General features: G+C 41.1%; 3 protein-coding genes across 3 annotated transcripts; all 3 read left to right on the top strand.

The window, feature by feature from the left end:
- Positions 1-215: 215 nt before the first annotated feature.
- Positions 216-2,197, top strand: im:7150988 (Golgi-associated plant pathogenesis-related protein 1). The gene is made up of 6 exons (XM_047594399.1): positions 216-336; positions 422-449; positions 532-741; positions 917-994; positions 1,207-1,356; positions 2,037-2,197. The coding sequence occupies exons 2-6, from the start codon at positions 443-445 to the stop codon at positions 2,039-2,041; spliced, it is 450 nt and encodes a 149-aa protein (XP_047450355.1). The 5' UTR covers positions 216-336; positions 422-442; the 3' UTR covers positions 2,042-2,197.
- Positions 2,198-3,523: 1,326 nt separating this feature from the next.
- On the top strand, positions 3,524-17,033 carry LOC125013646 (cilia- and flagella-associated protein 44-like). Its single transcript, XM_047594496.1, has 34 exons — positions 3,524-3,698; positions 4,205-4,352; positions 4,969-5,131; positions 5,242-5,344; positions 5,437-5,653; positions 5,750-5,864; positions 6,456-6,620; positions 6,760-6,915; positions 7,010-7,057; positions 7,439-7,538; positions 7,645-7,739; positions 7,821-8,030; positions 8,455-8,565; positions 8,676-8,828; positions 9,034-9,246; positions 9,739-9,881; positions 10,092-10,371; positions 10,861-10,916; positions 11,213-11,375; positions 11,550-11,680; positions 11,963-12,165; positions 12,242-12,383; positions 12,565-12,736; positions 12,971-13,212; positions 13,501-13,786; positions 13,941-14,144; positions 14,466-14,661; positions 14,775-14,885; positions 15,010-15,140; positions 15,225-15,341; positions 15,696-15,897; positions 15,978-16,138; positions 16,265-16,399; positions 16,616-17,033. The coding sequence occupies exons 1-34, from the start codon at positions 3,638-3,640 to the stop codon at positions 16,892-16,894; spliced, it is 5,412 nt and encodes a 1,803-aa protein (XP_047450452.1). The 5' UTR covers positions 3,524-3,637; the 3' UTR covers positions 16,895-17,033.
- Positions 17,034-18,293: 1,260 nt separating this feature from the next.
- Positions 18,294-21,528, top strand: si:ch211-151h10.2 (uncharacterized protein LOC567699 homolog). Its single transcript, XM_047594543.1, has 9 exons — positions 18,294-18,554; positions 18,742-18,997; positions 19,087-19,151; positions 19,338-19,476; positions 19,819-19,937; positions 20,031-20,211; positions 20,329-20,412; positions 20,493-20,588; positions 20,674-21,528. Exons 1-9 carry the CDS (start codon positions 18,418-18,420, stop codon positions 20,998-21,000), a joined length of 1,404 nt encoding a protein of 467 aa, XP_047450499.1. The 5' UTR covers positions 18,294-18,417; the 3' UTR covers positions 21,001-21,528.
- The last annotated feature ends 2,929 nt before the right edge of the window (positions 21,529-24,457 follow it).

Genomic DNA, 24,457 nt, shown 5'->3' on the forward strand with positions numbered 1-24,457 from the left:
TTAAATGCTGCACCTGTCCGACGTATTTCCAAGGAAGCCACACATTAAAAAAAACAAACAAAAAAAACAAAAAAACACCTACTTTCCACTGAAAGATGCCATTGATTTAAATATTCTATCTAGGTATGTTGTAGCTGTGCCACTGTGCAACGTGCGTCATGTTGAAGAACAACAAGTGTCAAAGATAACTGGCTAGAGCTGAATGTCTGTCTCCTCCTACTCATCAACATGAGGAAGGAGAGGTCCAGCTTCTCCACATAAATATGAGCTTTGAGACAGGAGACACACCGTCTTCTCGGGACATTCCTCCACACCTTGAGAAACACTCTGAGCCAGGTGAGTGCCGAGATTACAAGCATCAACAGCTTGATGATTATTTGTCAGATCATTTGTAACAATTTCTGTTCTTATTCCGTTTCAGTTCTCCCAAACTGCAGCAGCTATGACAAGTAAGTACATCAAATGACACACACACACCGTAATTTATAATTGCAATATTAATGACAAAACTTCATCGTGCTGCTTTTGCAGGTGAAAGCTTTCAAAGGGAGTTTCTGGCAACTCACAATTCCTACAGGGCAAAACATGATGCCCCACCTCTGACCCTGAACTCAGAGCTTAATAATGCAGCTCAGAAATGGGCGGAAAAGTGTCTCGCACAAAATTCCCTGAGTCACAGTGACACTAAAGATGGAGAGAATGTCTTCTATATGTCCAGCTCTCGAGCCGTTAATCCAACAGGTGTGTTGCCCTGCATCGATTCTGCATGTCAGGTTTATTTGTTTCAGCATCACATTTTAAAACAAGATAATTAAGTTTCCTTACGTTTCTTAATTCAGGTATTACGCTACAGCCTCTTGTTAAAACCAAATTTAAAGCTTCACAATGTGTTTTTCCTTCTTTTTTCATGTTTTAGGAAAAGAAGCTGTAGACAGTTGGTACAGTGAGATTGAGAAGTACAACTTTCAAAACCCTGGATTCACATCAGGCACTGGTAAAACATAAAGCTGAATTCCTCACAGATATGTAATATGGAAATGAATGAAAACATATTTGTCACTTTAAGCTCAAGCCATGTTGGGGCGGGGGTCACATTGTCTTATTGTGTGTGACAGAAGCAAATGAAATTTAAAATCAACTTCATGACTTAGTTTCATGACAGTCGAGCTTCTTTTAGTTTTCACTCTACTGTGCTGTGTCCTGCAGGTCATTTTACTCAGGTGGTGTGGAAAAGCACCACTGAAGTGGGTGTGGGCATGGCAACTAATGGCAAAACAGTAATAGTAGTTGGGCAGTACCGTCCGGCTGGCAACATCAGCAATCCTGGATTCTTCGAGAAAAATGTCCTCCCAATAGGTAACATATTACAAACTATAAAATTAACTTATTTCATCAGTCGTGACTTTTTTCTGCGTATAATGATGCACCTTACATCCTTAAAATACTGTGTTTTTACTTGTGAGTTAACTGTATTCATCCTAAAATGTACTTTACTGGTAAAACATCCTAATACTCTGACCTGCACCACTTGACCGCAGGCAGGTTACACAATGATATGAATATTGATCTGGTTGTCTGGGATTGTGACAGGACAGTGTGACAAGTGAATAACGTGTTTTACAGTTCAGAGGTGGAAAAAACTTGCTACTAACCTGTGTGTGTGTTTAATCCAGTCTCTTTGTAAACACAACTTATTCTACTGAGGTGTATGCAGTGACTTGTGAGGGGAAACGTGTCTCATTTTTAATTACACCACAATATTTACTAAGACAGATGCTAGGTTCAGTGGTTGGGCGGTTAAAGTCTTTCATTTTAGTCAGTTATTGGGAATTGTATTCAGTTCTGTCTGGGTGGGAAGCATGCTGCTACAGATTGCCTGGAAGACCTGGCAAACCGCAGACATATTTTTGTCTGGTGCAGGTTGACATTGAATAGGAAACAAAATCAACAAAAACAATTCCTGCACCAGCGTCAGGTTTCTCATGCTTTTGGGTTGTCTGATTAACGCTTACATGCCATTTACTTGCACTTTCCAGCATAAAAGCTGTGCATTTTACAGCTGGAGGAGAAGCGGCCTCACCAGGTAACATCCCCAAAGAAGAAAGGAGAGTCTGCACACTCCTGTAGATGATGTGGATCCCTGCAATTTTAAGATTTAAACATGTAAAAAGAAAATAAACCACTATATTTGGTCAAATTGTGTCGTGCAATATCCTTTTCAGTTCAATTTACACACAGGATGTTACTGAATATTTAGGAAAATCTCACCAGGAGCAAAAATATGATTTAAAAGGGTGCTTCAATATTCTCATGAGACAAATGCTTCAGGATGTGAATTGTTGTTGTGTATGGACAACTCAAAGGCTGGAGTGAAGTCCCAAACAGAAACAAGAACATCAAGAAGAGCTGGCTGGTGACAACTAGCAATGAGTTGGGGAGTGGAAAGTCCGCAATTAGGGTTCATTATTCTTGATTAAGTAATGACAATCAATTGTGGTGGCAGCTCAACTCGGCACACCTGAGGCGAAAAAAGAAGAAGCAAAAACAAACACAAAAGCAAACCGGTTTCTCGTCTACAGAAATAAAAGGACCTATTATTAGAATTAAAAAAAAAAAAAAAAAAATATTTACAAATGTTTGACTTCACTGAAAGATGATCCAGAACATTTCGAATTACATTACAACTACATTTAAACAACTCCTTTTGTTTGCCCCCTTTCTTACATTTGTCATAAACTAATTTTACCCTAAAAATCCATACACAATCCATAGAGTTGTATAAAGTGGTATAGCAGGATCACCCAGCGGCCATGTCACTGACTGAAAAAGAGTGCCCCCTTGTGTCTCTAGTGTTGCAGAAACTAGTGCTGTGAGAGATTAATTGCTAAAATTCTAAACAAATTAGTTGGTGGACGAGTAAATAAAAACCTCCTGTACTGTTTCAATAAAAATTAAGGTATACACACCGTTTGATGTTTTCAGATCGACCTCATCCTGTCAAAAACAACTGCCACAAATGCAGTTATCTGGAGCAGTTGTGTGCTGACTAATGTAGATTTAGACAGACTCTAATGATCCACAAGGGAAATTAATTGATTATAGTAGCTTAATAGTCACAAAAATATGAGCTGCTACACAGCTGGATAGAATATTTTGTGAACAAAATCTGTCACAAAATGATATTATTATTATTTGTCACTATTCTATTCTATTCTATTCTTTGTGATGAAGCTACTGGGCACTGAATTACCCTTGGAATAAATAAAGCATCTAATCTAATCTGACCACAAAAGGATGAAAAGTATTAATTAATAATACCTTAACGGAAAACAGTTTTGTGGTTTTTATTTACATTCAAGACCTTGAATTTTTACATGTATAGTACATTTTAATAAAGTAAATATTATTAAAGTTAATATATACATTTAAATTTATATTATTTTTAATTCATATTCATCAAATGAAATGAGAAATTGATACAGTTATACGGTTATGTGTTAATGTGTTAAACCGGACCGGTCATCTTGAAATAACTGTTAACCGAATTGCTAACGGTTGCTTTCGTTTATTTAGCACCAGTTTGATCCACTTCATTTTGCAGATACGAAAACGACAGCAGTTTAATTTAACGGGGGAAATGGCGGAAGAAAATACCGGTGATGTTAGCGAACAGACGGCTACGCAGGAAAAAACTGCAGGTAAAGGCAGCTAACAGGCTAACTGCTGCTAACAAGCTAACTACAGCTAATCTTAGATGTCTATGACAAGCTAACTACAGTTTACAAGCTAGCTAACTGCTGCTAACAAGCTAACTACAGTTAACAAGCTAACTGCCGATAGCTTAGCCATTTTCGTTAACGTTTACATAAGAATAACGCTTTGTATGTGTTTTGGATATTAATGCTTTCCTCTCAAAACATCAGAAAATATGTGGAAATATTGAAATATTTTTAGTGTAATTTCCATTAGAAATCAACTTTAATGAAGTTGAACAGCAAAAAAATATCAGTTGAAAAAATACCTTCCCAAATCCACCCCCACATTAATTATTAATTATTAATTAGACAACTATTTGCCCACATTGGTTTACTAATATTTACCAACAGTGTGAAATAATGATTTCTTTGTTTTGTAAATGCACAGCTCAATTAATATGTGACAAAAAAATAAAATAAAAATGCTTTCAAATATTTTCTCCCTTCAGGAGGTAAACACTCAAAGATGCAGGATGTGGCTGAGGGGAAATCAAAGAAGCAGCTCCCTGCAGACATGTACTACAACTACGAGGAGCTTCACTCCAGACCTTCAGTCACACCCGACTCAAAAATTCCAGAAAACTTCCTGAACTTCTCGTATCCTTTTTTTGAAAAGTAGTTTAATCAGTGTGAAGGCCCTGGAATCTCACTTAAAGGCAGTCAAACACCAGACTACTCTTAAAATTCTCCAACAATCTCATGATGCCACCACCCAGTTTTGTTTGCTGTCGCCGGGTCCAAGTTCGACCAGAGAGGAGTTACACTCAACTCTGTGCAAACTGTGCAAAACACAGAATCTGTCAGTTCTTCTGCGTCATTGTCAACAAGTGACATGCAGGAAGTCTTTGGCTCTATTTGGCTCTATTTGGAATACATAACAACATGTGGACTGGCTGAGTTTATTAAAAGAAACCTCATTTCAGTTCCACCTGCAGGGATGCCCTGAGTTAATAGTTGAGTGATGATAAATTTTATTATTTTGAGAGTAATTCTGGGTCCCTGGTTTTTCTTATTTTTCGTACTTCGTGTTGGTCTTAAATTTAACCCATAAGTGCTTAAAAAGTCTTGAGATTCACTTGTTCAAACCTACAGACACCCTGCAAAGTGCATTTGCCCAATTTTTCAGCACATGTCACAAATGACAAGACACCGTAAACAAGCACATGATTATGATTGGTAATAGGTTTTGATGCTTAATTCATCCTGCTTGCAGTCACTCCTTCGGTTATGACAGTGGGCGCAGGGCGAACCTGCAGCTACTGGATGACACAACTCTGATGTTTATAGCAGGCAACCTGCTTGTCTTACTGGACATCTCGACCAAAGAGCAGAAATACCTACGCTCCTGCAGTGGACAAGGAATCGGCTCCATCGCAGTAAGATAGCAGACACTGATAAACTACCACAGAAACTTTTAACTTGGAAAGAAAATATCTGGACTTCAGGTTCACTAATTACCTTTCTTCATATCTTTGTGTGTGTAAAGGTACACTATAGCAAGAGGTATTTTGCTGTGGCAGAGAAGGGAAACCAACCCAACATCATAGTGTATGAATATCCCTCGTTACGACCATATCGCATCCTTAGAGGTAATGCACCAAGACGCATTGAGTTTCCCAGCTTTTTTTCATTGACTGTATTGCTTTATTTTGTGTTCATATTTGAACCTGTGTATTTATAGGTGGTGCAGAGCGGGTGTACAGCTTTGTGAACTTTAACCCTGATGGAAACCTGCTGGCCAGTGTGTGCAATGCACACCACTACATGCTAACGCTGTGGGACTGGAAGCAGGAGGAGGTGATGCTGAGGTATCAGGGCATTTCTCCAGTGGTCTACCGAGTCAGTTTCTCCCCATACAACCCTGCCCTGCTCACATCGTCGGGATCTCGGCACATAAAGTAAGGGACACACTGAATGTTATACCAGGATTTTTTTTTTTTTTTTTTTATATATATTATATAATATAAAACACCCTCTTTCCTTCTTTCTGTCAGGTTCTGGGAAATTGCTAGCACAGTCACAGGTCTTAAATTGCAAGGAAGTATGGGAATGTTTGGGTTAACTGCAGCAACTGATATTGAGAGCTGCATGGAGCTTCCTGATGGAAAGGTTTGTAGCTCGATGCTCTGACATGTTGGCTTTGAAGTCAAGCCAGATGTGCCAGGAAATTTACCAAGGAAGAGAGTCTACAGACATTTTAGCACCTCTCTCAGACTCTACTTTGGTAAAGGCTGAATGTTTATTTCAGTATGTTAACATGCTATTAGTAATTATTCCGACATGCAAATGTTTAGCGGGTATGATGGTCTTTCTCTTATTTCACATTTGTTAACTAGCGCAGGGTCAGATTTCAATTGAAGGTGTGTAAATGTTATCAGTTATGTCTAGTCATAAATTGTGTACGAAAAATAAAAATAATAAAATCTGTAATAATGTAACAATAAATGTCTGTAAAAACACACATTTAATATTTGTTATGATAATTCAACTTTGTCAATGTAATCCCAGGTATCATACTACCTTGACAATAATGTAGAAGTTGAGTAAATATGATATTTTAGTTTTAATATTTAGTTTGTTTGTTGATGGACTTAGAGGATGTTAAATGTGTCAAAGCTTTTAAAACTTAGTCTCAAAAAAGACGGAAGAGAAGTAAAATGTTCTTCTGACCCTGAAATCTACCGTCATCTCTTCTATCAGGTGGTGTCGGGCACAGATTGGGGCAACTTGCTGCTGTGGGAGGAAAGTGACATAATCATGGAGATTTGTCGTAAGGAGGGGCGGACCTGCCACGTCGGGACAGTCCAGCCCTTTTCCCTAGAAGACGGCCAACTGCTGACGATTGGCTCCGATGGAGTGGTCCGAGTAAGATATCTGCTTTAAAGAACGTGGTTCACTTTTAGAAACATTGACAAGCTATTTGTGCCCACTGTGAACATAGACCGCTAACAGCTATGACTGTAGGTCTCCATTTTCAATATAAACATTTTGTAATCCCTCCCAGGCCTGGGATTACGAGAGGATCAATGGTACTGCCAGTAACAGCGACTGCAGGATGTTTGAGTTGGATCCCCTAAACGAGCTGGTGGTTGGACACAATGTCTGCCTCTCTTCTATGGTGAAGAGCTCCCCGTCTGACTCCTTTATCTGGTTTGCTCAGGTCAGATGTCAGAAGGTCAAAGGTCACTAAGTGAAAGTATTGCTGTGATTCAGCCTTAACTCAATCCTAGTCTCTCTGCTGTGAGATCTTGTAGGACTCCCATGGAGCCATCTGGAAACTAGATCTTTCATTCACCAACACAGTGAGTTTCCCATGCACCACTTTGTTTTTTATACAAATGTTATGTACATATTGTACTTTACAGTTTATAACAAAGTATATATTCAAGATTTGGATGTTTTGTGCTGCTAGATGTATACTAAAAACATACTAATTTGACACACTTGTAGCCTGTATACCACAATGATGGCAGTCTCTCATTTAAGATAATTACCCAATATAAATAATTAATATATCAATTCTTGATTGGAACCAAAATTAATTAAATCTTCTTTAAGCCTATTTTAGCACAAGATCATCTTGTTCACTGTGAACCTAAATTAAGCCCAAAATGGACTAATGTGTTGTAATAAATTCTACTGACTCATTGTAATAATCGTTTTTGTATCACCTGTACGTGCAGACTCTTGATCCCGAGTGCCTGTTTTCCTTCCACACTGGAGCGATCAAGGGCCTGGATGTATCAAAGAGATCCCATCTGATGGCCACGACCACTCTAGACCGTAAATCACACACCATTTCACACAGTTCCACTCCTGCACACATGATGTACATGCACCTGCTGCACCCACACCCACCATGACACGTGCTTCTGCCCCTTTTCTCCAGGTTCTGTCAAAGTTTTTGACTTTCTGGAAAAAAGAGAACTGACCACCATTCATTTCAATCAAGGCGGCACTGCTCTCACCTGGGCTCCACTGTCCGTAAGTGCGTCCATGAATAAGTGAGCCATGTTAAGCACGGTAAGTGTGCTAAGACAAAACCAACCTGGTGTTTTCCTTCAGGTGAATCAGAGTGGATGTTTACTGGTGACAGGCTTTGAGGATGGGGTGATCCGCTTAGTGGAGCTGTACAACCCTCAGAAACCGCACCTTGTTGCAGAGCTCAGCAGCAATGAAGATGCCAAACTGAGACTCAAACAGGCCTTCAAACCCCACAATGCTCCTGTAACTGCTTTGGCGTATGAGCAAAATGGAGAGATCTTAGCCACGGGGGTAAAACAGTGTTTATCACTATGAACCACAATTTTAGGATTGTGATGAGGCCGTCTGTGTATGTGTGCCACAGTTCAAATTAGGTTTTTATTTAAGGAAAAGTCCGGCCTAAGGCTGCACACGAATATTAAATATCCTTGTAAAACGACGTGTAAGTCCAAACTGAAATGCTGAACTACCAAAACATTGAAAAACTAAATTAATAAGTTGATTGATTTTGTGCAAACATCTATTACATATATTCAGATTTAGGATCCTACAGTTTACAAAATGCAAGATACAAGATGACAAAGTTCATGTACAATAGAAATACAATAAAATTCAGTGTTTTATTATTTTTTGTAACTGAATAGAAATTTTGAAAGAAAGTTAGTCGATTTTTTTGTCCGTTGTTTCACCTTTCTCACTTTTCCTTCCCGATCAGAGTGCAGACTGTACTGTGTTCTTCTTTACTGTGGGGGAAACTTACAACCCCATCGGTTTTACTCACGTTCCTGGTCCAGTACGAGCACTGGAATGGTCACCTCATTCTCATGTAAGCCTCCAGCCCCCTGTTCTCATAAAGGGAAGTCCTCATCAATTCATCCACCACATCCCCAGCTCAAAAACCCTTAAACTGAATCAGTTTTGTTTTGTTTTGCTCAGCGAGAAAAAAGGCTGCTCGTTCTGTGTCAGAGCGGCCACGTAGTTGAGGTGCATCGTCCTGATCCTAAAGCCAAGCAGCCGTCCCACACCTTTCATCTGTCTGAACTTCCCAGCAGATCATTCAGGTTCAAGAGCATCAAATCTCAAATAAAGGTGTGAACATTCTTTGTCTGAGATTTACCTTGTTTTGCTTTGACAGAATACAAATTCTATGTGTTGAGTTCATAATATATTTTACATTGTAATTACTACTGATATCATCATGTTGTCATTTCATTCATGTACATCTGTAGCCTTTTAATGCATTCTTAATGTGTGTGTAGTTATCACCATTTGTTTTAAATTGTGTGTGTTTCAGAGAGAAGAGGAAATAGCAAGACGTCAGTTAAAAAAATCGAAGCAACAAGATGCAGAACTAAAAGAAGAGGAAGAAGAAGAACAAGAAGAAGAAGTAGAAGAAGAAGAAGAAGAAGAAGAAGAAGAAGAGTTACCACCTATCTACATTCCTGACCCTCCGAGTCCTCTCTACTGTGGCTTCTACTCACAGCCTGGCCAGTTCTGGCTCTCCATGGTACAGTTATATTTCAGCAGACAGTAGTTTATAATAACCAGGAGCTTCAAGGACATTGCTCCAGTTCAGTGAACCAGTTCTGATTTTAACAAATGAAAATTAAATGATGTGGTTTAATGCCAGTGTTCTACAGTCATACAAAACTATTTTAAAACACATCGATTGAAGCGGTGTAATTAGTATTAGCATTTTTTCCTACATATAAAACCATACATACATACATATCTGCAGGAAGTACTTCTTATTGGTACCATAATTATCAGACACTGTCCAGTATCAGATGTGTTCAAATGTTGGATATGATTTTGCAATTACTTGATCATTTTGTCATTTTAAAGTATGATATATAAAAAACAACAATACTAGAAGCTGCTGGCAGCTTATCTAATACGCCATTAGATAAGGTTTAACCCATCAACAAATGAAATGATAATTCTGCAGAATGTTTTTTTCTTTTGTGTTACTCTTGTTACTTTTGTGCTTTTTTTGTAGGGAGGATTTGACTCAGGTTACTTGTATCACTGTAAGTTCTCTGACAATCAAGATGAGGATCCTAAAAAGCGGCAAGATGAGCCCTTTGGCTTCCTGCCTGTCGATAACGCAGACAATGACCCCATTCACGTAGTCACGTTCAGGTCAGACAGACCGACGCTAACAAATCAATATCCCTTTTCATTGTTTTTATGAACAATGACTCTGTGTTTGAATGTATGAAAAATGCTTGCAATGGTAAAGATGCCTTTCAGATCGCTCCCATTAACTTGAGTTTCAACACTTTCAGCAACTATTTGATCTGTTTAAAGTAGCAGTTGAAGTGCCCTTTACAAACATCTTGTGTTTAATAGCTCCAACAGGCAGCTCCTGCTCTGTGGCATGCACTCAGGCTCCATCAGAGTTTACCCTCTGCAGCCTGGCGATCACAGCCTCACCTCCATGCAGGCCTACTGGACTCTCAGTGTCCATGACAATGACTACGGACACCTGCGGCACATCCGCTGTAGCTATGACAACCACTTTGTGCTGACAGCAGGAGATGATGGGAACATCTTTTCATTCAGTTTGCTTCCTCCAGAGGAGCTGCAAAAGAAATTGCAGATAAAGAGGGCCGAGCTTCCTTTGCCCAAGGTCAGTACACAGATTGGCTCCGTGGATAACAAAGTCAGTCTGTTTGCTTTTTTCCACAATCAGTGCGTTTACAGGCATGTGAAAAAAGCATTACTCCAATGACGTAATAGGTCAACTGGAAAGAGGGCCATATTAACGTGGTATTATCCCCCTGAACAGACACATATCGCCACCTAGTGTGGAGAAGGAGGACACGTTCCTGTCAGTTATTTTCTCCGCTGCATATAAACTGGGACAATGACCGTGGTCAGAAAGTTGAATTTCGAGCATAGCTCCATTAAGCTCTGCATGTAAACACACTGATTGACTGTATTTCAACAAAAAGCCAAGATCTAAACTGACACAATTCTTACATCTTGTTTGCCACATTAACATCTTTAACTGAAATCACATCAACCTAACCCCAACTCAGAATTTTGGTTGTTGGTGAGTGGTATAATGCAGGTTGGAGATGCATAAAGTAATCTTATGCACATGTGTTTCTTATAGGCTGGTATTGACAATGACGCATTGGCTCAGGACATTGAACACCTTGCAGCATACAGGTGAGAATCCTGGTTAGGGGCAATTTGGTCTTCCTGTTTCACTCTGTCAGTGTGTTCATTTCACTCCTTTCATGTCTTTCTGTGTATGTGCCTTTTTTGGTTTGTTTTTTGTCCTTTGTTTGTTTCTTCTCTTGGAAATAATTTGTAGATTAGTTAACTGCATTCTTGTATCAATGAAATGGACGATATGATTTCAAAAATGAGGATGCACTGCTCTTAGTGTCTGTGACACATCGACAAAATAATGAAGGTTTTGTCACTTGTCATTTTATGAAATCTACCATGACTGCCTCCAGCTTACAGACAGCTAAGCAGAAGCTTCATAAAGATCATTTACGTCAAAATGCCGAACTGAGAGACCAGGAACAGCGGAGAAAACTCTCCGAACTGCAGAAAAAGTATGAACAAGCGCTGAAAGTCAACCAGAGTCTGCCAGAGCACATTCGCCTCAAACCTGAGGTACAGACACTGTAGATGTTATCTTACTATCTATATTTTAACTCCGATGTTCATGTGATGTAAATAACTCCTCCAAAGCCTTATTTACCAGAAAGATACACCTTTTAATACCTCAGGGCATATTATTGTTAGAGAAATACAACAGTGTGTATGTGTGTGTGTGCGAGTGTTTAGGAGCTGCAGCTGGACCCACAGTTTTATGAACACACAGAAAGGATGAAGGCTGAGCGTGTGATGAAGGTCAAGATGCAGTTGGCCTTCGAGCAGGAGCGCTACAACATAGCATTCAACAAACTACATAACTGGTACACACGGACACACACATACACACAACACAAATGCTTCCAAAGAAACTCAACATATGACATTCATATACACTTAATCTGAATCTCCCACTACAACAGACTAATTTTAAAACAGAAATAGGGCCACATGAATCATGCATTACTTTTTGTATGTAGCTTTCCCAAATATAGACCCTCTTTACTCGACTCCTTCTAGCATTAAGTTATTTTTAACATAAGCAGACAGATTAGAGTTTTTTCAGTAAACTTAGCGGAGCATCTAATTCATATTTTTTTCTTCAGGTTTAAGGCCACTCCAGAGGCTAACATAGTAACTGTGGTGGCCATCCACACCAGCCACAGGGTCTCTACCTACCATCTGCCAGTCTTCACCAATCATTCGCCTCAGATGAGCAAACCCAGCTCTCCTGATGGAGAGAGAGAAGCTACTCCAAAACACACAAAATCCAGAGCTGAGCCTGCAAAAGACACCAGCGACACAGAGGGTAGGAACATATTTGTGTGAGTCTTTCACCTGTCAAAGACATTGTTGGTCTCTCACTTGTGAGTGCTTTTTTGCAGAGGATGAGGTGCTACATCCACCAGAGGTTCGCCCAAAGATTAAGCTCGGAGACTGGCAGGAAGAAAGGCTCCGAAAGGCTGCAAAGAAAGCTGATCAAGCTCGAGCCAGAATAGAGAAGAAGAAGCAGGAATGGGCCGATCTGTGAGTGTCAAGTGCAGGAACACCTGCTCGGTCGTCTGGGCTTCAGACTGAATTGCATGTTGTGCCTTATTCTGGAAATATGCTTAAAAAAAAGACCTGCCAGCTTTGAGTCACTGGTGTTAAAATTAAATCATTAATGCTCTTGCAGTGTCTCTGCAGAACCTAACTTTTGGTTTCTCAGTTATGCAGAAAAGCCAGACAAGGACTGCGAGGACCCAGAGGATGTGCAGGCCATCTGTGAAGCCAAAGAGAACACTGGAGACATAAAGTTGAAATCTGATGTTTCAGCGTCAGTAAACCTGAGGATCATTGCTGAAAAGAAGAGAGAGGACCTGAATGCCCTGGAGGAAAACGTACAAAGTTACACAGCCACACATGTCCTTACACAGATCATTCATAATCTTCAATTCCTCACCACTTTTTCAGCATTGAGACTCAAAGCAAGTTAAGAGAGTAATATCATTTGGATACTTATACAATTTCAAGCATACTGCTGTGGGAATTATACACCTGAGTATTTGTCATGGGATGTCTGCAGAATCTACGGATATAGTCGATTAATACAGTGAAGTCTTCCATATCACCAGGTCTCTAAAAAGAAGGTTGAGATGAATGAACGAATTCTGGCGTTGCGGGACTCCAAGATTCGACTGGTTTCTTGGTTGCGTGCTCAGACTCAGCAGCTGCAGAAGGTCCAGCAGCGACTGGCGATCCATCTCCGGCTAATTCCACCCGACCTGCCCAGTGTACTACCAGAGGAAACCCCAGAGAAGTGGCTGCAGTACAAGCTCACCGCCTTGGAGCGATATAGGGTTCTGAGGGAAAAAAGGTACTAGAGGTCCAAGACTCAGACCAAAGTAGCCTACTGTACTTGACATTTTCTAGAATGTTATTCCTTAAGAAATGAGCATATATAGCAGCTGCGCAGTATCTATCAGCAATGTTCAGTACATTGCTGATAGAATAATAAATTGGGACAAAAAATTGGGACAAAAACCTTTTAGATCGATCACCCAAATAAATTCTTCATGTAAGAAATCCTGGTCTTCTAATGTAAAACATAAAGCTGCTGATTTAATGCCTTTAAAGAAATATGGATACTCTCGCATTCAAACAGGTGTAACGCCGCCGAGCACGAAAAGCGAGAGGACGTCTGTTGGAGCAGCTGCGAGGTTGCGAGTCTGTTGGAGCAGATCAAAAAAGAAATGGAGTGCGAGGAGAAAAGAAAGGAACAAGAGGAGAACAGAGAAGAAGAGAAAACCGTCAGTCTGAGTCCTCCATCTTCAACTGTAGAAGAAGAAACAGAAGAAGGTGAAGAAGCAGAGCGAGATGAGTTGGAGGAGGAGCTGCTGAGAGAAGAGGAGATCAGATTACTCTATGAGCAGGACTCACTGCTGAAAAAGGTCATCGACATTATATTTTAAAACACATTCAATTAGATTCAATGTGTTATAAGTAAAATAGCATTAGCATAGCATTGATCTTACAATGTAAAAGACTGAAATCATTGTATAATTATATGTTTGTAATATAATGGATGTAATGTTTCACCTTTAGATGGAGAATTCAATGAGGCAGTTTGACATGGATCTAGTACTACTGCATCAGCAGAAAATGCATCTGGACTCCAAGCTGAAGCTGGCTGACCTCCACCAGCTGACACTCTTAGAGGAGATGCTGCTCCTCAGGCAGTTCAACAGGAGAGAGGGCAGCCTGCAGGAGAAGCTCACCGGATACATTAAGAAGGAGAAGAGCATCAGAGTGAGGGAGTCAATGTACCTTTATCTGTTTAATTCTGTTTAAAATGCCACACCAGGGTTTATATGTAGGTATATCAGTGTCATTAGAGTTTAGTTATTTTCTTCTTTTAAACACACTTTTATTTTTCCATGTAGAACAAAAAAAAAAGTAGAGTGTTTCTTACATTACTGCTGTGGCCCAGATATCACAGGGTTAGATATCATTCAAGTTTTCTTCTCATTGTAGTTCAACCGTTGTGATCTGCTAATGAAGTGCAGATTTATTTCAGTATTATCTGTCACTACATTATCGTTGCGTTCTCCATTCTCTGTTTCTGGACAGTCTACGCTGGAGGAGTCAAAGGAAGAGATAGAGCTGAACAAGCTAGAAATAGTGAAGTTGCAGGAGAAAGAGAAGACTCTGTTCACCACCTTCCAGGCCGCTCTGGGTGAAAACAATAAGTTTGAAGAGTTTCTAACCAGAGTCTTTAAGAAGAAGATCAAACGTGTCAAGAAGAAGGAGCAGGTAGAAAATGAAGGTGAGGGAAAGTAAATCAGTGTGTTGAATTTGTGTGATACAGTGTGTGTTTGTGTGTCAATATCAAGTCGTGCGTGTGTCCTACATCATCCCAACGTGTGTTTGCAAATGAAGGTCAGGAGAGTGATGAAGACTCTGATGAAGATGACTGGGATGAGGATGATTGTGAAGATTTCAGTAACACACAGGACGGAGCTGCTCTTGATGACAGCGTTTGCCCTTCAGGTTCATGCTGAGTTCTGTCAGAGTAACTCACCGATGCACTTTTCATTGTTAAATCATTGTTTCAGTGTTTAAGTTTCGCATTGGCTGCAACTTTATGTGTAAACATCCAGTATCTCTGTCTCAGGATGTGATCCAGAATTGTTCGAGTACGCGCTGAAGCTGCGCGAGCGTCGGCTGGACTTGGAGGAACTGTTGGTGAAGGAGAAGAAGACTGCTGAAGTTCTGAAGATAGAGCGCGACTCCCTCATCAAGAAGGTCAAACTTTTTTTTTTTAATGCGTCCTATAATATAACACGTTCATATGTGTACATGTGTGTGTTTGCTTTCTTGCCCCTGCAGGAGAAAACGCTGAAGAGCTGTCGGAAGGGGGTAGTGGATGACTTGGAGATGGTCAACAGGGAGATACAGCAGAAAATGAACCAACTGGATGTGGTGGTTCCTCTTAGACTGCATCAGGTAAACAAGCTAAAAACAAAAACAACATGCAGCACAATACAGGATTGGAATTACCTTCCTCAAAGGTAAATGATGCAGCAACTAAACGACAAAATTAAACAAAATGTGCGAACACTGAGTATATGCAAGATATAAAAAATATATCCTGAAAAGAGAAATGTGACGTAGACTATATACAAAATACATAAAGTGGCTGCAACCCTGAGTTGAATAGTGCAAACATGATTCGAGTAAATTAAAAGCAGAGTTTTAAAACAAGATTTTTGTGCACAAATGCAAACGATAAATTATTTTATTTGAATTTACATACAGTTTTCCACAATAAACCTTTACTTTTTCTTCCATATCTCTCAGATTCAGCTCGTCGATAACGACTCGGTGCTGTCAGACTTGAGTGAAATGTTGGTGCTGGACAGAACACAACTGAACAAGCTACAGGATCGTATCAAGGAGCTACAGATGGAAAACAAGCGTCAGCGAGAACTGTGCCATCAAACGCAGCAGCAGCGCACGAATCTCATCAGCGGCCTCAAAGTCATGACCAGTGAGATCCAGGGTGAGACACACATAGACCAGACTGCATCAACACTGTCTAGTTCCAGAAAGGTCTTCATCTATATGTTTGTGTGTGTGTAGTGCTGGAGGAACGATGCAATGAGCTGATGAGGACGAAGTTTGGGAAGCTGGTGGATCTGGATGCTCTCCAGGTGCAGGCAGGGAACAGGAGAATGGAGGAGCTCAAACAGGAACAACTCCTCAAAGAAGCTGCACATGCCAAAGAGATCAAGCAGTGGGATGTAGGCTGACAGTGTGTGTGTGTCTGTGTGTTTTTGTGACAAAGAGAATATGCAATATAATCAAATGATTTTGACTGGAATAGGTTTATTAAAACGTTTTGGATTTGTATTGTTGGAATTTTTTAGGCAAAAGTAGACGAGGCGCGTTCCAGTCTGATTGAAGTGACCACACACAACACAGAGCTGCTCCACAGACTCACAAACCTCCTGAAAGAGAAGAGTGACATGGAGCGTAAACTGTTGATCAGGCAGAGGAAAATGGTAATCGCTGTCATTGTACATATACAATATGTCCAACAATAATAACTGTTATTGTACTACAGTTTCCTTAGCTTGTGCTTTTGTTGTTACTAATTGTCTCTGAACTCTCCTTCAAACAAACTTTGAGATGTGTTAACAATAAGCACAAATTAGTACATCACTAACATTTCCAGATGTCAGCGTTAGACCGAGGGCGTTGTGTTTATGTGTGTTCAGGGTAAACTGCAGTACCAGGATTACAGCAGACGTGAGAACCAGGAGGACATTCAAAGGCTCAAGGAGATGGTGAAAACACAGTCAGAGCAGGAGAAAACCCTCAGGAGAGAGATCGACCTCCTGACCCGTAAAGGAAGCCACGTCGCACCCTCCAGCCAGGTCCACCTACCCCTGATCACCCCCCCGGCCACTTCTACCGGCCACATCAACTCCGACAAACAAGAAGTTAAACTTAAAGATAAAACACACAACTCACCCAGCAAGAAAGGAGTTAATTAACTGAACACAGAGGTGGAAATGTGCAAACATCTCTAGTATATGTTACAAGTTCAAGTTTGTTGTCGTATAAAGACACACAACTGCTCACTAATATAACTTTTCATTTTACAAAACAACAATAAATTATCATTTCATAATAGTAACTGACTTAACTTCTATTTAATGCACTAATTCATCCAGATCATATACTTTATTATCCAGTACTGTGTGTATATATTATTGTTATTGTTGTGATGAATTCTTTCTTCATAGTTTCGGTTTTGTGTTGTTATTATTCCACCAATAAACTCTTTTAACAACATCATGACCTTTTGTCTTCAACATTCTCAACTAATGATTAGATTAGATATATTTTTTAATTATTATATCACTTCAGAAACACGTTTACTGAAAGTCAGAGTGTAATGACGTTCATAATTAGTCAGCTGATGGCATTGTGATTAGTTGGGAGGTATGTGTGTTTGTTTAAGTATGTGGGTACATACGAGGGCACATGTGTATATATGCATATGGACACATGAGATGAGACACACAAACCACTCGTTTTAAATTGTTTATTGAGGGAGGAACCAAGTGAGCAGTGGGTGGAGGGGAGTTCAGTTGTATATTATTATTTATATTTATTTGGAGTGATTTTCTCTTTTTATTGTATTTATATTTAGTGTGGAAAATGATATAAATATTTGTATATTCATGGTGTTTAGGTGGATGTGTGGTATGTAAATGATCGGTGAAAGGAGGTGTGGGGGGTATTTAAGCAGGTCATTTGGAGGAAAGTCAGGTTGGATTAGGATGTTGTGAATGATGAGTGATGTGCAGAATATAAAATAAAGTAGGCGCTAAATATCATCTGTCACCTTGGCTGCTCTGGAAGTTGACACAGACGAAGTTAATATCAATCTTAAGAACGACAGGTGCCTTCAGTAGGAGTTTTTTGGGGTTTTTTTTTCTGCCTGATTGAGTTGTCAGAACTGGGGCATCATTTTTGTTCAGAACGGGTTTAACACTGTAACAAATTGAACCAAGCGCCTGTTCAGGTTGAGTGGTTCTTGTTCGAACTGCCAGGTGGCAGTATGACTTCAGAAACCAATAACTGGTTTCACACATAGACAATGGTTATAACACGTGTTACAAGTGTGGTAGTTACACATTTCAATAAACAACAGGAAGTGAACAGGGATAATTGAAAAAGGTCGGTCTGACAGGTTGTGTTTAGTAATAACTCCGAAAGTGAGACGCAGAGAAAGACATGACAGCTGATGAGCTGGTAATGATTCAGGCATACCTGGGTGGAGTGGGGCTTGTCCTCTGCATAACTGTGATTAGTGTGTTTAACACATTCCTGCAGGGATGGAATGTGGGAAAAGAAAAAAAGGCACTACCCATAAAACAAATCTTCCCAGTACAACCAGTTTAACAAGCTTTGTCACGTCACAAACTTAATCGCACTTTGGCCAGGAGTGTATTCATCTAATGGCTCTGCTGCAGTGTCAAGACAGCATGTCAGTTCCTGTGTTGCTCTTATGCCGTCGTTGACCGTCTCATGCCCAAAAATTCAGCGCGTTGCCGGACGCAGAGAAGGGGTGAGCTGGGACTCGGCCTGTAAATGGATGGAGGAAGCAAAGAAAGATGGAGAGAGAGAAACTCAAAAACTTCAAAGGTAGAAAAACCCATTACGTGTTTAATATTTTTCTGAGTGGCATGTCTAATTTTCTGCTGCTGTAGGGAGGAGAAGTCTGTGTGAAATGATGATTCTGTAGCAAGAGCTAAAAGTGAAACCTTCAGGTCCTCCTCCTTCTATCATTTAACTATAGTTTTCTTTCTTCCTCTCTTTCACTTCCTTGCAGTTCGAATCAAACGCCAGATAATGTTCCCAAACGAAACACTTCTTGGGCCCAGATCTCAAGGACGTCACTGCGACCCTGGTACAGCCTGGCTCCTGTTGGTGTAGTGTGGTCGGTGTGCCAGCTGGAGGCGCTCTCGCACCCGTCCGTGTCACCGCTGGACGTGTGCTGGAGGCTGCTGTCTGTGTGTTTGCTGTGGATTATTCTGGGAGGCTGTTTCCGTGTCCTGAAGTGCCGCCTGCAGCCAGGACACAAGCAGGTGAGTGCCGCCATGTGAACTGGAACCTTGCGTAAACTTTGTGTTCAACGCCATCGTGTTTATTCTGTGTCTTTTTGCTTCAACCGAAGGGGGAGCCTCCACAGAGCAAACAGCAGGAGTTTGTAAATGAAAACAGGAGTAACCAGTATTCACGGTGAGGCTTCCTAGTAGAGATTATTTTAAGAAAACACCAGGCGCACTCAGAGATTTATCAAACACCTTACAGCGTTTTCTTTCTGCTTCACGGGCTGATCCACACCTTTGCATCATAAAAGAATATATGTTAAACTACAAGTGCCTTAGTCCTCACACCACTTCTGTGTTCTCTTCGTTTCTCCAGGATGTCGCAGCCAAGTCGTCCGGGCATCCACCTTCCCCTGACCCTCGCCCTGGCCGACGCCCTGCTGCTGTGTGTGCTTCAGGAGCCCCTGGGAGACCCCAGCGTGCCCCACATTCAGGCCCTCCTCTCCAGGCTGGAGGTAAGAGGAAGAAACGCGCCTTCAGGAAACGAAACGCGTCCCTCCATCGCTCCCATGCGTTCCAGCCTCCAGCGATATTTGTCATCGCTCTTTACATGGAGATCGGTTGTAAAGGCTTTGTTGGTGATATTACAGAGATTTGACATTGCACTCAGGAATACACAGATATTTTAGCCGCAGGCAACACGCGCACGTCCCCGAGCTGCTGTCATCTGCACTCTGAATTAACCAGACTGCTGGAGGGGAGACTTTTTAGTCTCCTTTCCATATTTCCAGCCTGTATTTTCTAATCATACAAACTCTAAAACTCTCACTCCTCTTTTATTTTTTTTTAAATTGTAGTCAGTTGCTCACACACTTGAAAAGGCCGACACAGGACCAGAGGTGACATTGGAGGAAATGGATTCAAGCTCCATAGTGATGGACAAACTGCAGCTTATCCGCACCTACCTGCAGCAGCGGTGAGTTCCAACATCTAGTGTCCCAGTGTCCATGCCATCTACTTCCTCCTAGTTAGTTCTGTTGAATTGACTTCACGCTCTCCTCTCTGACAGGATAGCCTCCCTTCGTGCTCTCGTCCAGGCGCAAAGGGACTTTGAGGCCAGTGTGAAGGAAATGCTGCAGGGCCTGGATGGCCTCTGGGCTCAGCTGGAGGAGCTGCATGCTGGAGTCACGCTTTCCAAACAGGGGAGCCAGGGTCAGGTGGCCTTGGCCTCCGCCCAGAAAGATGCACAGGTGAACGCTTTATGCTCTTACTTTTATAAATAAGGTCACACATTTTGTTATTCCAACTTGTTTTTGACCTTTTCTTCACCTTTCAGTATTATTCACAATGCTGTATGCTTGTCCTAGACTTTGTTCACAGTCTTGGGCCACTACAGGATCAGGCTTCAGTCCTGCCAGGCTCATCTGAATGGCAGCACACAACTACTGCAGGTAAAATTCTCCTCCTGCAAGAAAAAAAACTAATAAGCCACATTTCTTGCTGCCTCCACTCAAAAGTCCCTGTTCCACAGGATTTGACCTGGAGTCACGCTCATACCAGCAACAGCGTGAACAGCAGCAGCGAGTCGGTGTGGACGGAGCTTTTGCTTCAGTCCAACATTGAGCAGGTATGCTGACCTCTGCCAGGAAGAAAAACACGCTTAGATGGTTTTTAAAAACCCACCAGGACTAAAAACATCTCTCTCGTTGCAGTTTGACAAGGTGCAGGAGAATTTCATCTCTCTGGAACAACAGACCTCTACCTTCCAGGCCCACCTGGAGGGACTTGGAAAAGTAAATCAGAAGGGACACGTAGGGCCCCTCGCCCTGGCTAATGGGGCCCATTCGCGGCCGGCCTCTCCTCAGACTTCCACACGTGAGGGTTCGCTGGGGCACCGTAACTCGACCTCTTCGTCCGCGTCTTTCTCCTCGGTGGACGCGGACGCAGAAACAGGCGCTCGTCTCTCACTGTTTAAGAAGTCGGCGCTGCAGCTCTCCTCCACTATTGGATGCCTGCGTAAATCTGCAGGCAAGAAGTGATTTTGAAGTTCTTTGGCACAAACACTTTGCACTTTGCAGTGTTTTAGTTGGGAAGGTATTTTCAAATGTTGATCATTTGCTGGTTGCCTCAGATTTGAGTATTTATTGCTTTTTGTTCCTTTGACTTGTTTGTGTACTGCTGCTAAACTAAACTGTTAAAGAATACCTAGCAGGTCTAGGAGCAGGTTTTAATTGTAAAGCACTTTTCAAACACAAGGGGGCACACTTTCGCCAGTTATTGAGGATGAACGGCGGCTTTTTAAGTGTTTAAAGTACTGAACTATACCATTGAACCGTACATGCATTAATGTCAGAGCTCAGTCTGCTTTGATTTAATGCGGACTGGACCTTCGAAGGAGGAAAATGTTGAACATGCTGATTAAAAAAGAAATGTTCGTCTCCAAGATCGCTGGAGTCTGAGAAGTCTTATCATTTGATTCTGTGTTCTCAAAGTTTAATGTGAAGTTTTGATTATATGATCAACAGCACCCTATGCTCTCCAGTAAAATAAATATATATATAAATGAGGATCCCTGTTTCATTATTAATATTCTAACTTTCCTTATCTGTCAGTTGCAGCTCTGTGATTTTTGGACGGATGTGTGTGCAGGAGGAATATATTATAAGTTTTGAAATTCCACTTCTTTTCTTTGCCAAAAACGTTTTTATTTATTTATTTTTTTGTTCTCTTTCTTTCTGTTTCTATCAATCTAAACCGCAATAGCCTGAGTCCTTCAAAGAAGGGATTTTCTGGGCAGAGAGGGGGAGAGAAAGGTGGAAGGGGGCAGCGGAGGTCAACGCCGGAAGCGTTTCTGTTATTACTAAAAACTGAGCAGCCCTCTAGACCTTTGTGAAAGGCATGCGCGTCTTTGATCCCGATTCAATTTACCCTGCAGCACCACGCCGAAGGAACCGAAGCTGACATAGTTTTCTCGACCAGATTCCAAACTTTTCAGGCTGGAGTGCGCAGGATTTCTGAGCGTGTTCACTGACGGCTGCCGATAACACTGTCTTCCAGGGACGCAGTGCGCAGCTAGTGTGCGTGACATGGATGTCATCTGACCGTGGACTTGCCTGCCATCTGCCACATCGTGCATCTGTCTGATTCCCTCACACTGGGGCAGCGATCGGGAGAGGTGGGGCCGACCCCTGGGGGATCTGGGATGAAAGGAATGTGTGCTGAGCGCTGCAGGATCCGAGCTGTCACAACACCAAACACACACAAGTCTGTTGTGGAGGGATGTAAAGACAGAGGAAGGAGAGAGAAATGTGTTTGGTTATTAGGAGTCAGCGACAAAGGCTTTGAATGAAAAATAATTTGTTATGACATGCCGCATGAATATGAAACATTTTCCACGAATCAGTCATGGAAAGACTTGGATGCTACGCTTATAATAACAATGACCACATTTGTTTTGAGGTCCGGCACCAAAAGACGACCATATTAGTTTCTGAGCTGATTTATTAACTGCTTTAATAAATGGCTTGAAGTGGGAAGAGCTGCTTCTATTAGGCATCAAAACCATCAAACCAGCCCTGCTTTAAAAGCTGCTGCGGGAACGTCCTGGTCCTGTCCAGATGAACTCAGTGCCTCACATTGCTGGTATGTGATGTCATGTCCAGCAGAGGGACGGAGGCTGGGAGAGCAGATGGCATCAGCTATCTGCTCACCGAAAATGAAAGAGTGAGCGAATGAAATTACCGCGGGCTTTGTTTAGTTACACTGAAAAGTTGATGACTGGCTTCCTCACGGGCCACTCTGGTCCTGGAGGAGAGGCTATTTCAAAGCTGGCTCAAGTGAGTGTTGTTTCAGAAAATATGGTTCATGGCAGAGGTCAATCCCTCGCCTTATCCTGACAATTACTCACGATCGGGTTTCACCGGCGTGCACATAGCGCACATTCGCGCTGATCCCTCCTCTGATGGCGCTGCAAGACACCGTGCAGCAGAACGAGCGGCTGCTGTCTGATATAAACAAACTCAAGGGCCTGTTGCAAAACTTTCTTAAGAGCACTGTTAAATAAACAGTTTAAAATCTACTTTATGCTCCCATTAAGATTTAAAATCTGGTTTTCATGGAGACTTAGAAACAAAACCAAACCCCAATGTGCGATATTTTATTAAACAAACAAACGAAAAGTGCATAGTTAAATAAATATATATGGACACGTAAGAGTAAAACAGGAACAACTTAGCAGAATTTAACTGCGGAGTCTCTGTTAACCTTTTAAATTAACCTCCTGAGACCTGAGATTTAGTTTGGTCTGCATTTTTAATTTCTCCAAGAAATATAAAAACTGAGCATCATCTTTGAACTTTTTGAAAAAAAATAAAAAATTCCTCATATGTGGACACGGGGCTTATTTCACTATATAAAACAATAAAGTCACCAGTGTGTAGCAAATTATAAAACTAGTTATTTCAAATCCTGAACATTGCCGAGCAAAAACAGGATTACGAATGATGAAATCCCAATGTCCTCAAACGAGTACTTGCTAATTAGTGGCCTTGTAGCTCGTTACTATTGATATAATAGTTAAATTTACAAATCACATCAAACTAGAAAACTTAATAAGCATAAACAAACAAGTTTTAGTCATCTCCGACTAGTGTGTTGACCCTTTACTGCCACTAGGTGGCACAATAAAGTGTCCACTTTCAAGGACATCAGGTCAGAATGAAACACAATAAGCTGCCGCAAACATAAAACTTAATTTCCTCATATGAGGACGCAGGGTCTCAGGAGGTTAATGGCGGTGACACTTTTTCAGGACAATGTTGTATGTCCACGTCATGTGACAGTGACATTACCCTGTTTTATATACAGTAGCTCATCATCATTCAGCATTTATTGTTAAGAAATGGTCCTGATGTCCTTTTGTTTTTGTAAAAACAAGTGAGAAAAAGATAATATGAGACCTTTTCTAACTTTTTGTCTATGTTAAATGATACCAATAATGAATAAAATGGAAAATAATGAAATACGTTTTGTTAGCATGTCATTTGGTTTCTGTGAAATTATTTGAAGACATTTTTGGAGCCTTATTAACTAGAAATACCAGATAATTGTTCATTTTATCCCATTTTATGAATTTTTTTAAAAACATGAGAGTCCTGTCAAGTGTGTTCTGGGTATTACAGGCTAAATAAAACCTAATCTAATAGCTGGAGTCAGTGAATCGTAGCTTCGCCGACCTGCGATGCTGAATTCAAGGCCTTTTTTTTTTTCTCCCCCCGGTGAAAGCGCACGCATGGCTGCTATTAGAGAGCTGGACACAGATAACGGAGGGCCACTTTTCAACCAGAGGCTGTTAGAAACGAAACGGACAGCTGCACGCTGAGACAAAACATCAAAACACCAGCCACAGATGTACGCAATTAGCAACATGGTAGACATTTGGGGAGCAAAGGTCCATAAACTCGCAACTTATTATGGTTGATCTAAGATGGCTGGAGG

Source organism: Mugil cephalus, chromosome 9, assembly GCF_022458985.1.
Source record: "Mugil cephalus isolate CIBA_MC_2020 chromosome 9, CIBA_Mcephalus_1.1, whole genome shotgun sequence".
NCBI lineage: Eukaryota > Metazoa > Chordata > Actinopteri > Mugiliformes > Mugilidae > Mugil > Mugil cephalus.

What these genes read in the sequence shown, in the direction of transcription:
- im:7150988 (XM_047594399.1), top strand. An exon ending in TCGAGCCGTTAATCCAACAG is followed by an intron (nt 742 to 916) that starts GTGTGTTGCCCT and finishes TTCATGTTTTAG; the next exon opens with GAAAAGAAGCTGTAGACAGT. An exon ending in TGGATTCACATCAGGCACTG is followed by an intron (nt 995 to 1,206) that starts GTAAAACATAAA and finishes TGTGTCCTGCAG; the next exon opens with GTCATTTTACTCAGGTGGTG.
- LOC125013646 (XM_047594496.1), top strand. Translation starts at nt 3,638, where the DNA reads ATGGCGGAAGAAAATACCGGTGATGTTAGCGAACAGACGGCTACGCAG. An exon ending in GAAAACTTCCTGAACTTCTC is followed by an intron (nt 4,353 to 4,968) that starts GTATCCTTTTTT and finishes TCCTGCTTGCAG; the next exon opens with TCACTCCTTCGGTTATGACA. An exon ending in TGATCAGGCAGAGGAAAATG is followed by an intron (nt 16,400 to 16,615) that starts GTAATCGCTGTC and finishes ATGTGTGTTCAG; the next exon opens with GGTAAACTGCAGTACCAGGA.
- si:ch211-151h10.2 (XM_047594543.1), top strand. Translation starts at nt 18,418, where the DNA reads ATGCCGTCGTTGACCGTCTCATGCCCAAAAATTCAGCGCGTTGCCGGA. An exon ending in GAAACTCAAAAACTTCAAAG is followed by an intron (nt 18,555 to 18,741) that starts GTAGAAAAACCC and finishes ACTTCCTTGCAG; the next exon opens with TTCGAATCAAACGCCAGATA. An exon ending in CCCTCCTCTCCAGGCTGGAG is followed by an intron (nt 19,477 to 19,818) that starts GTAAGAGGAAGA and finishes TTTAAATTGTAG; the next exon opens with TCAGTTGCTCACACACTTGA.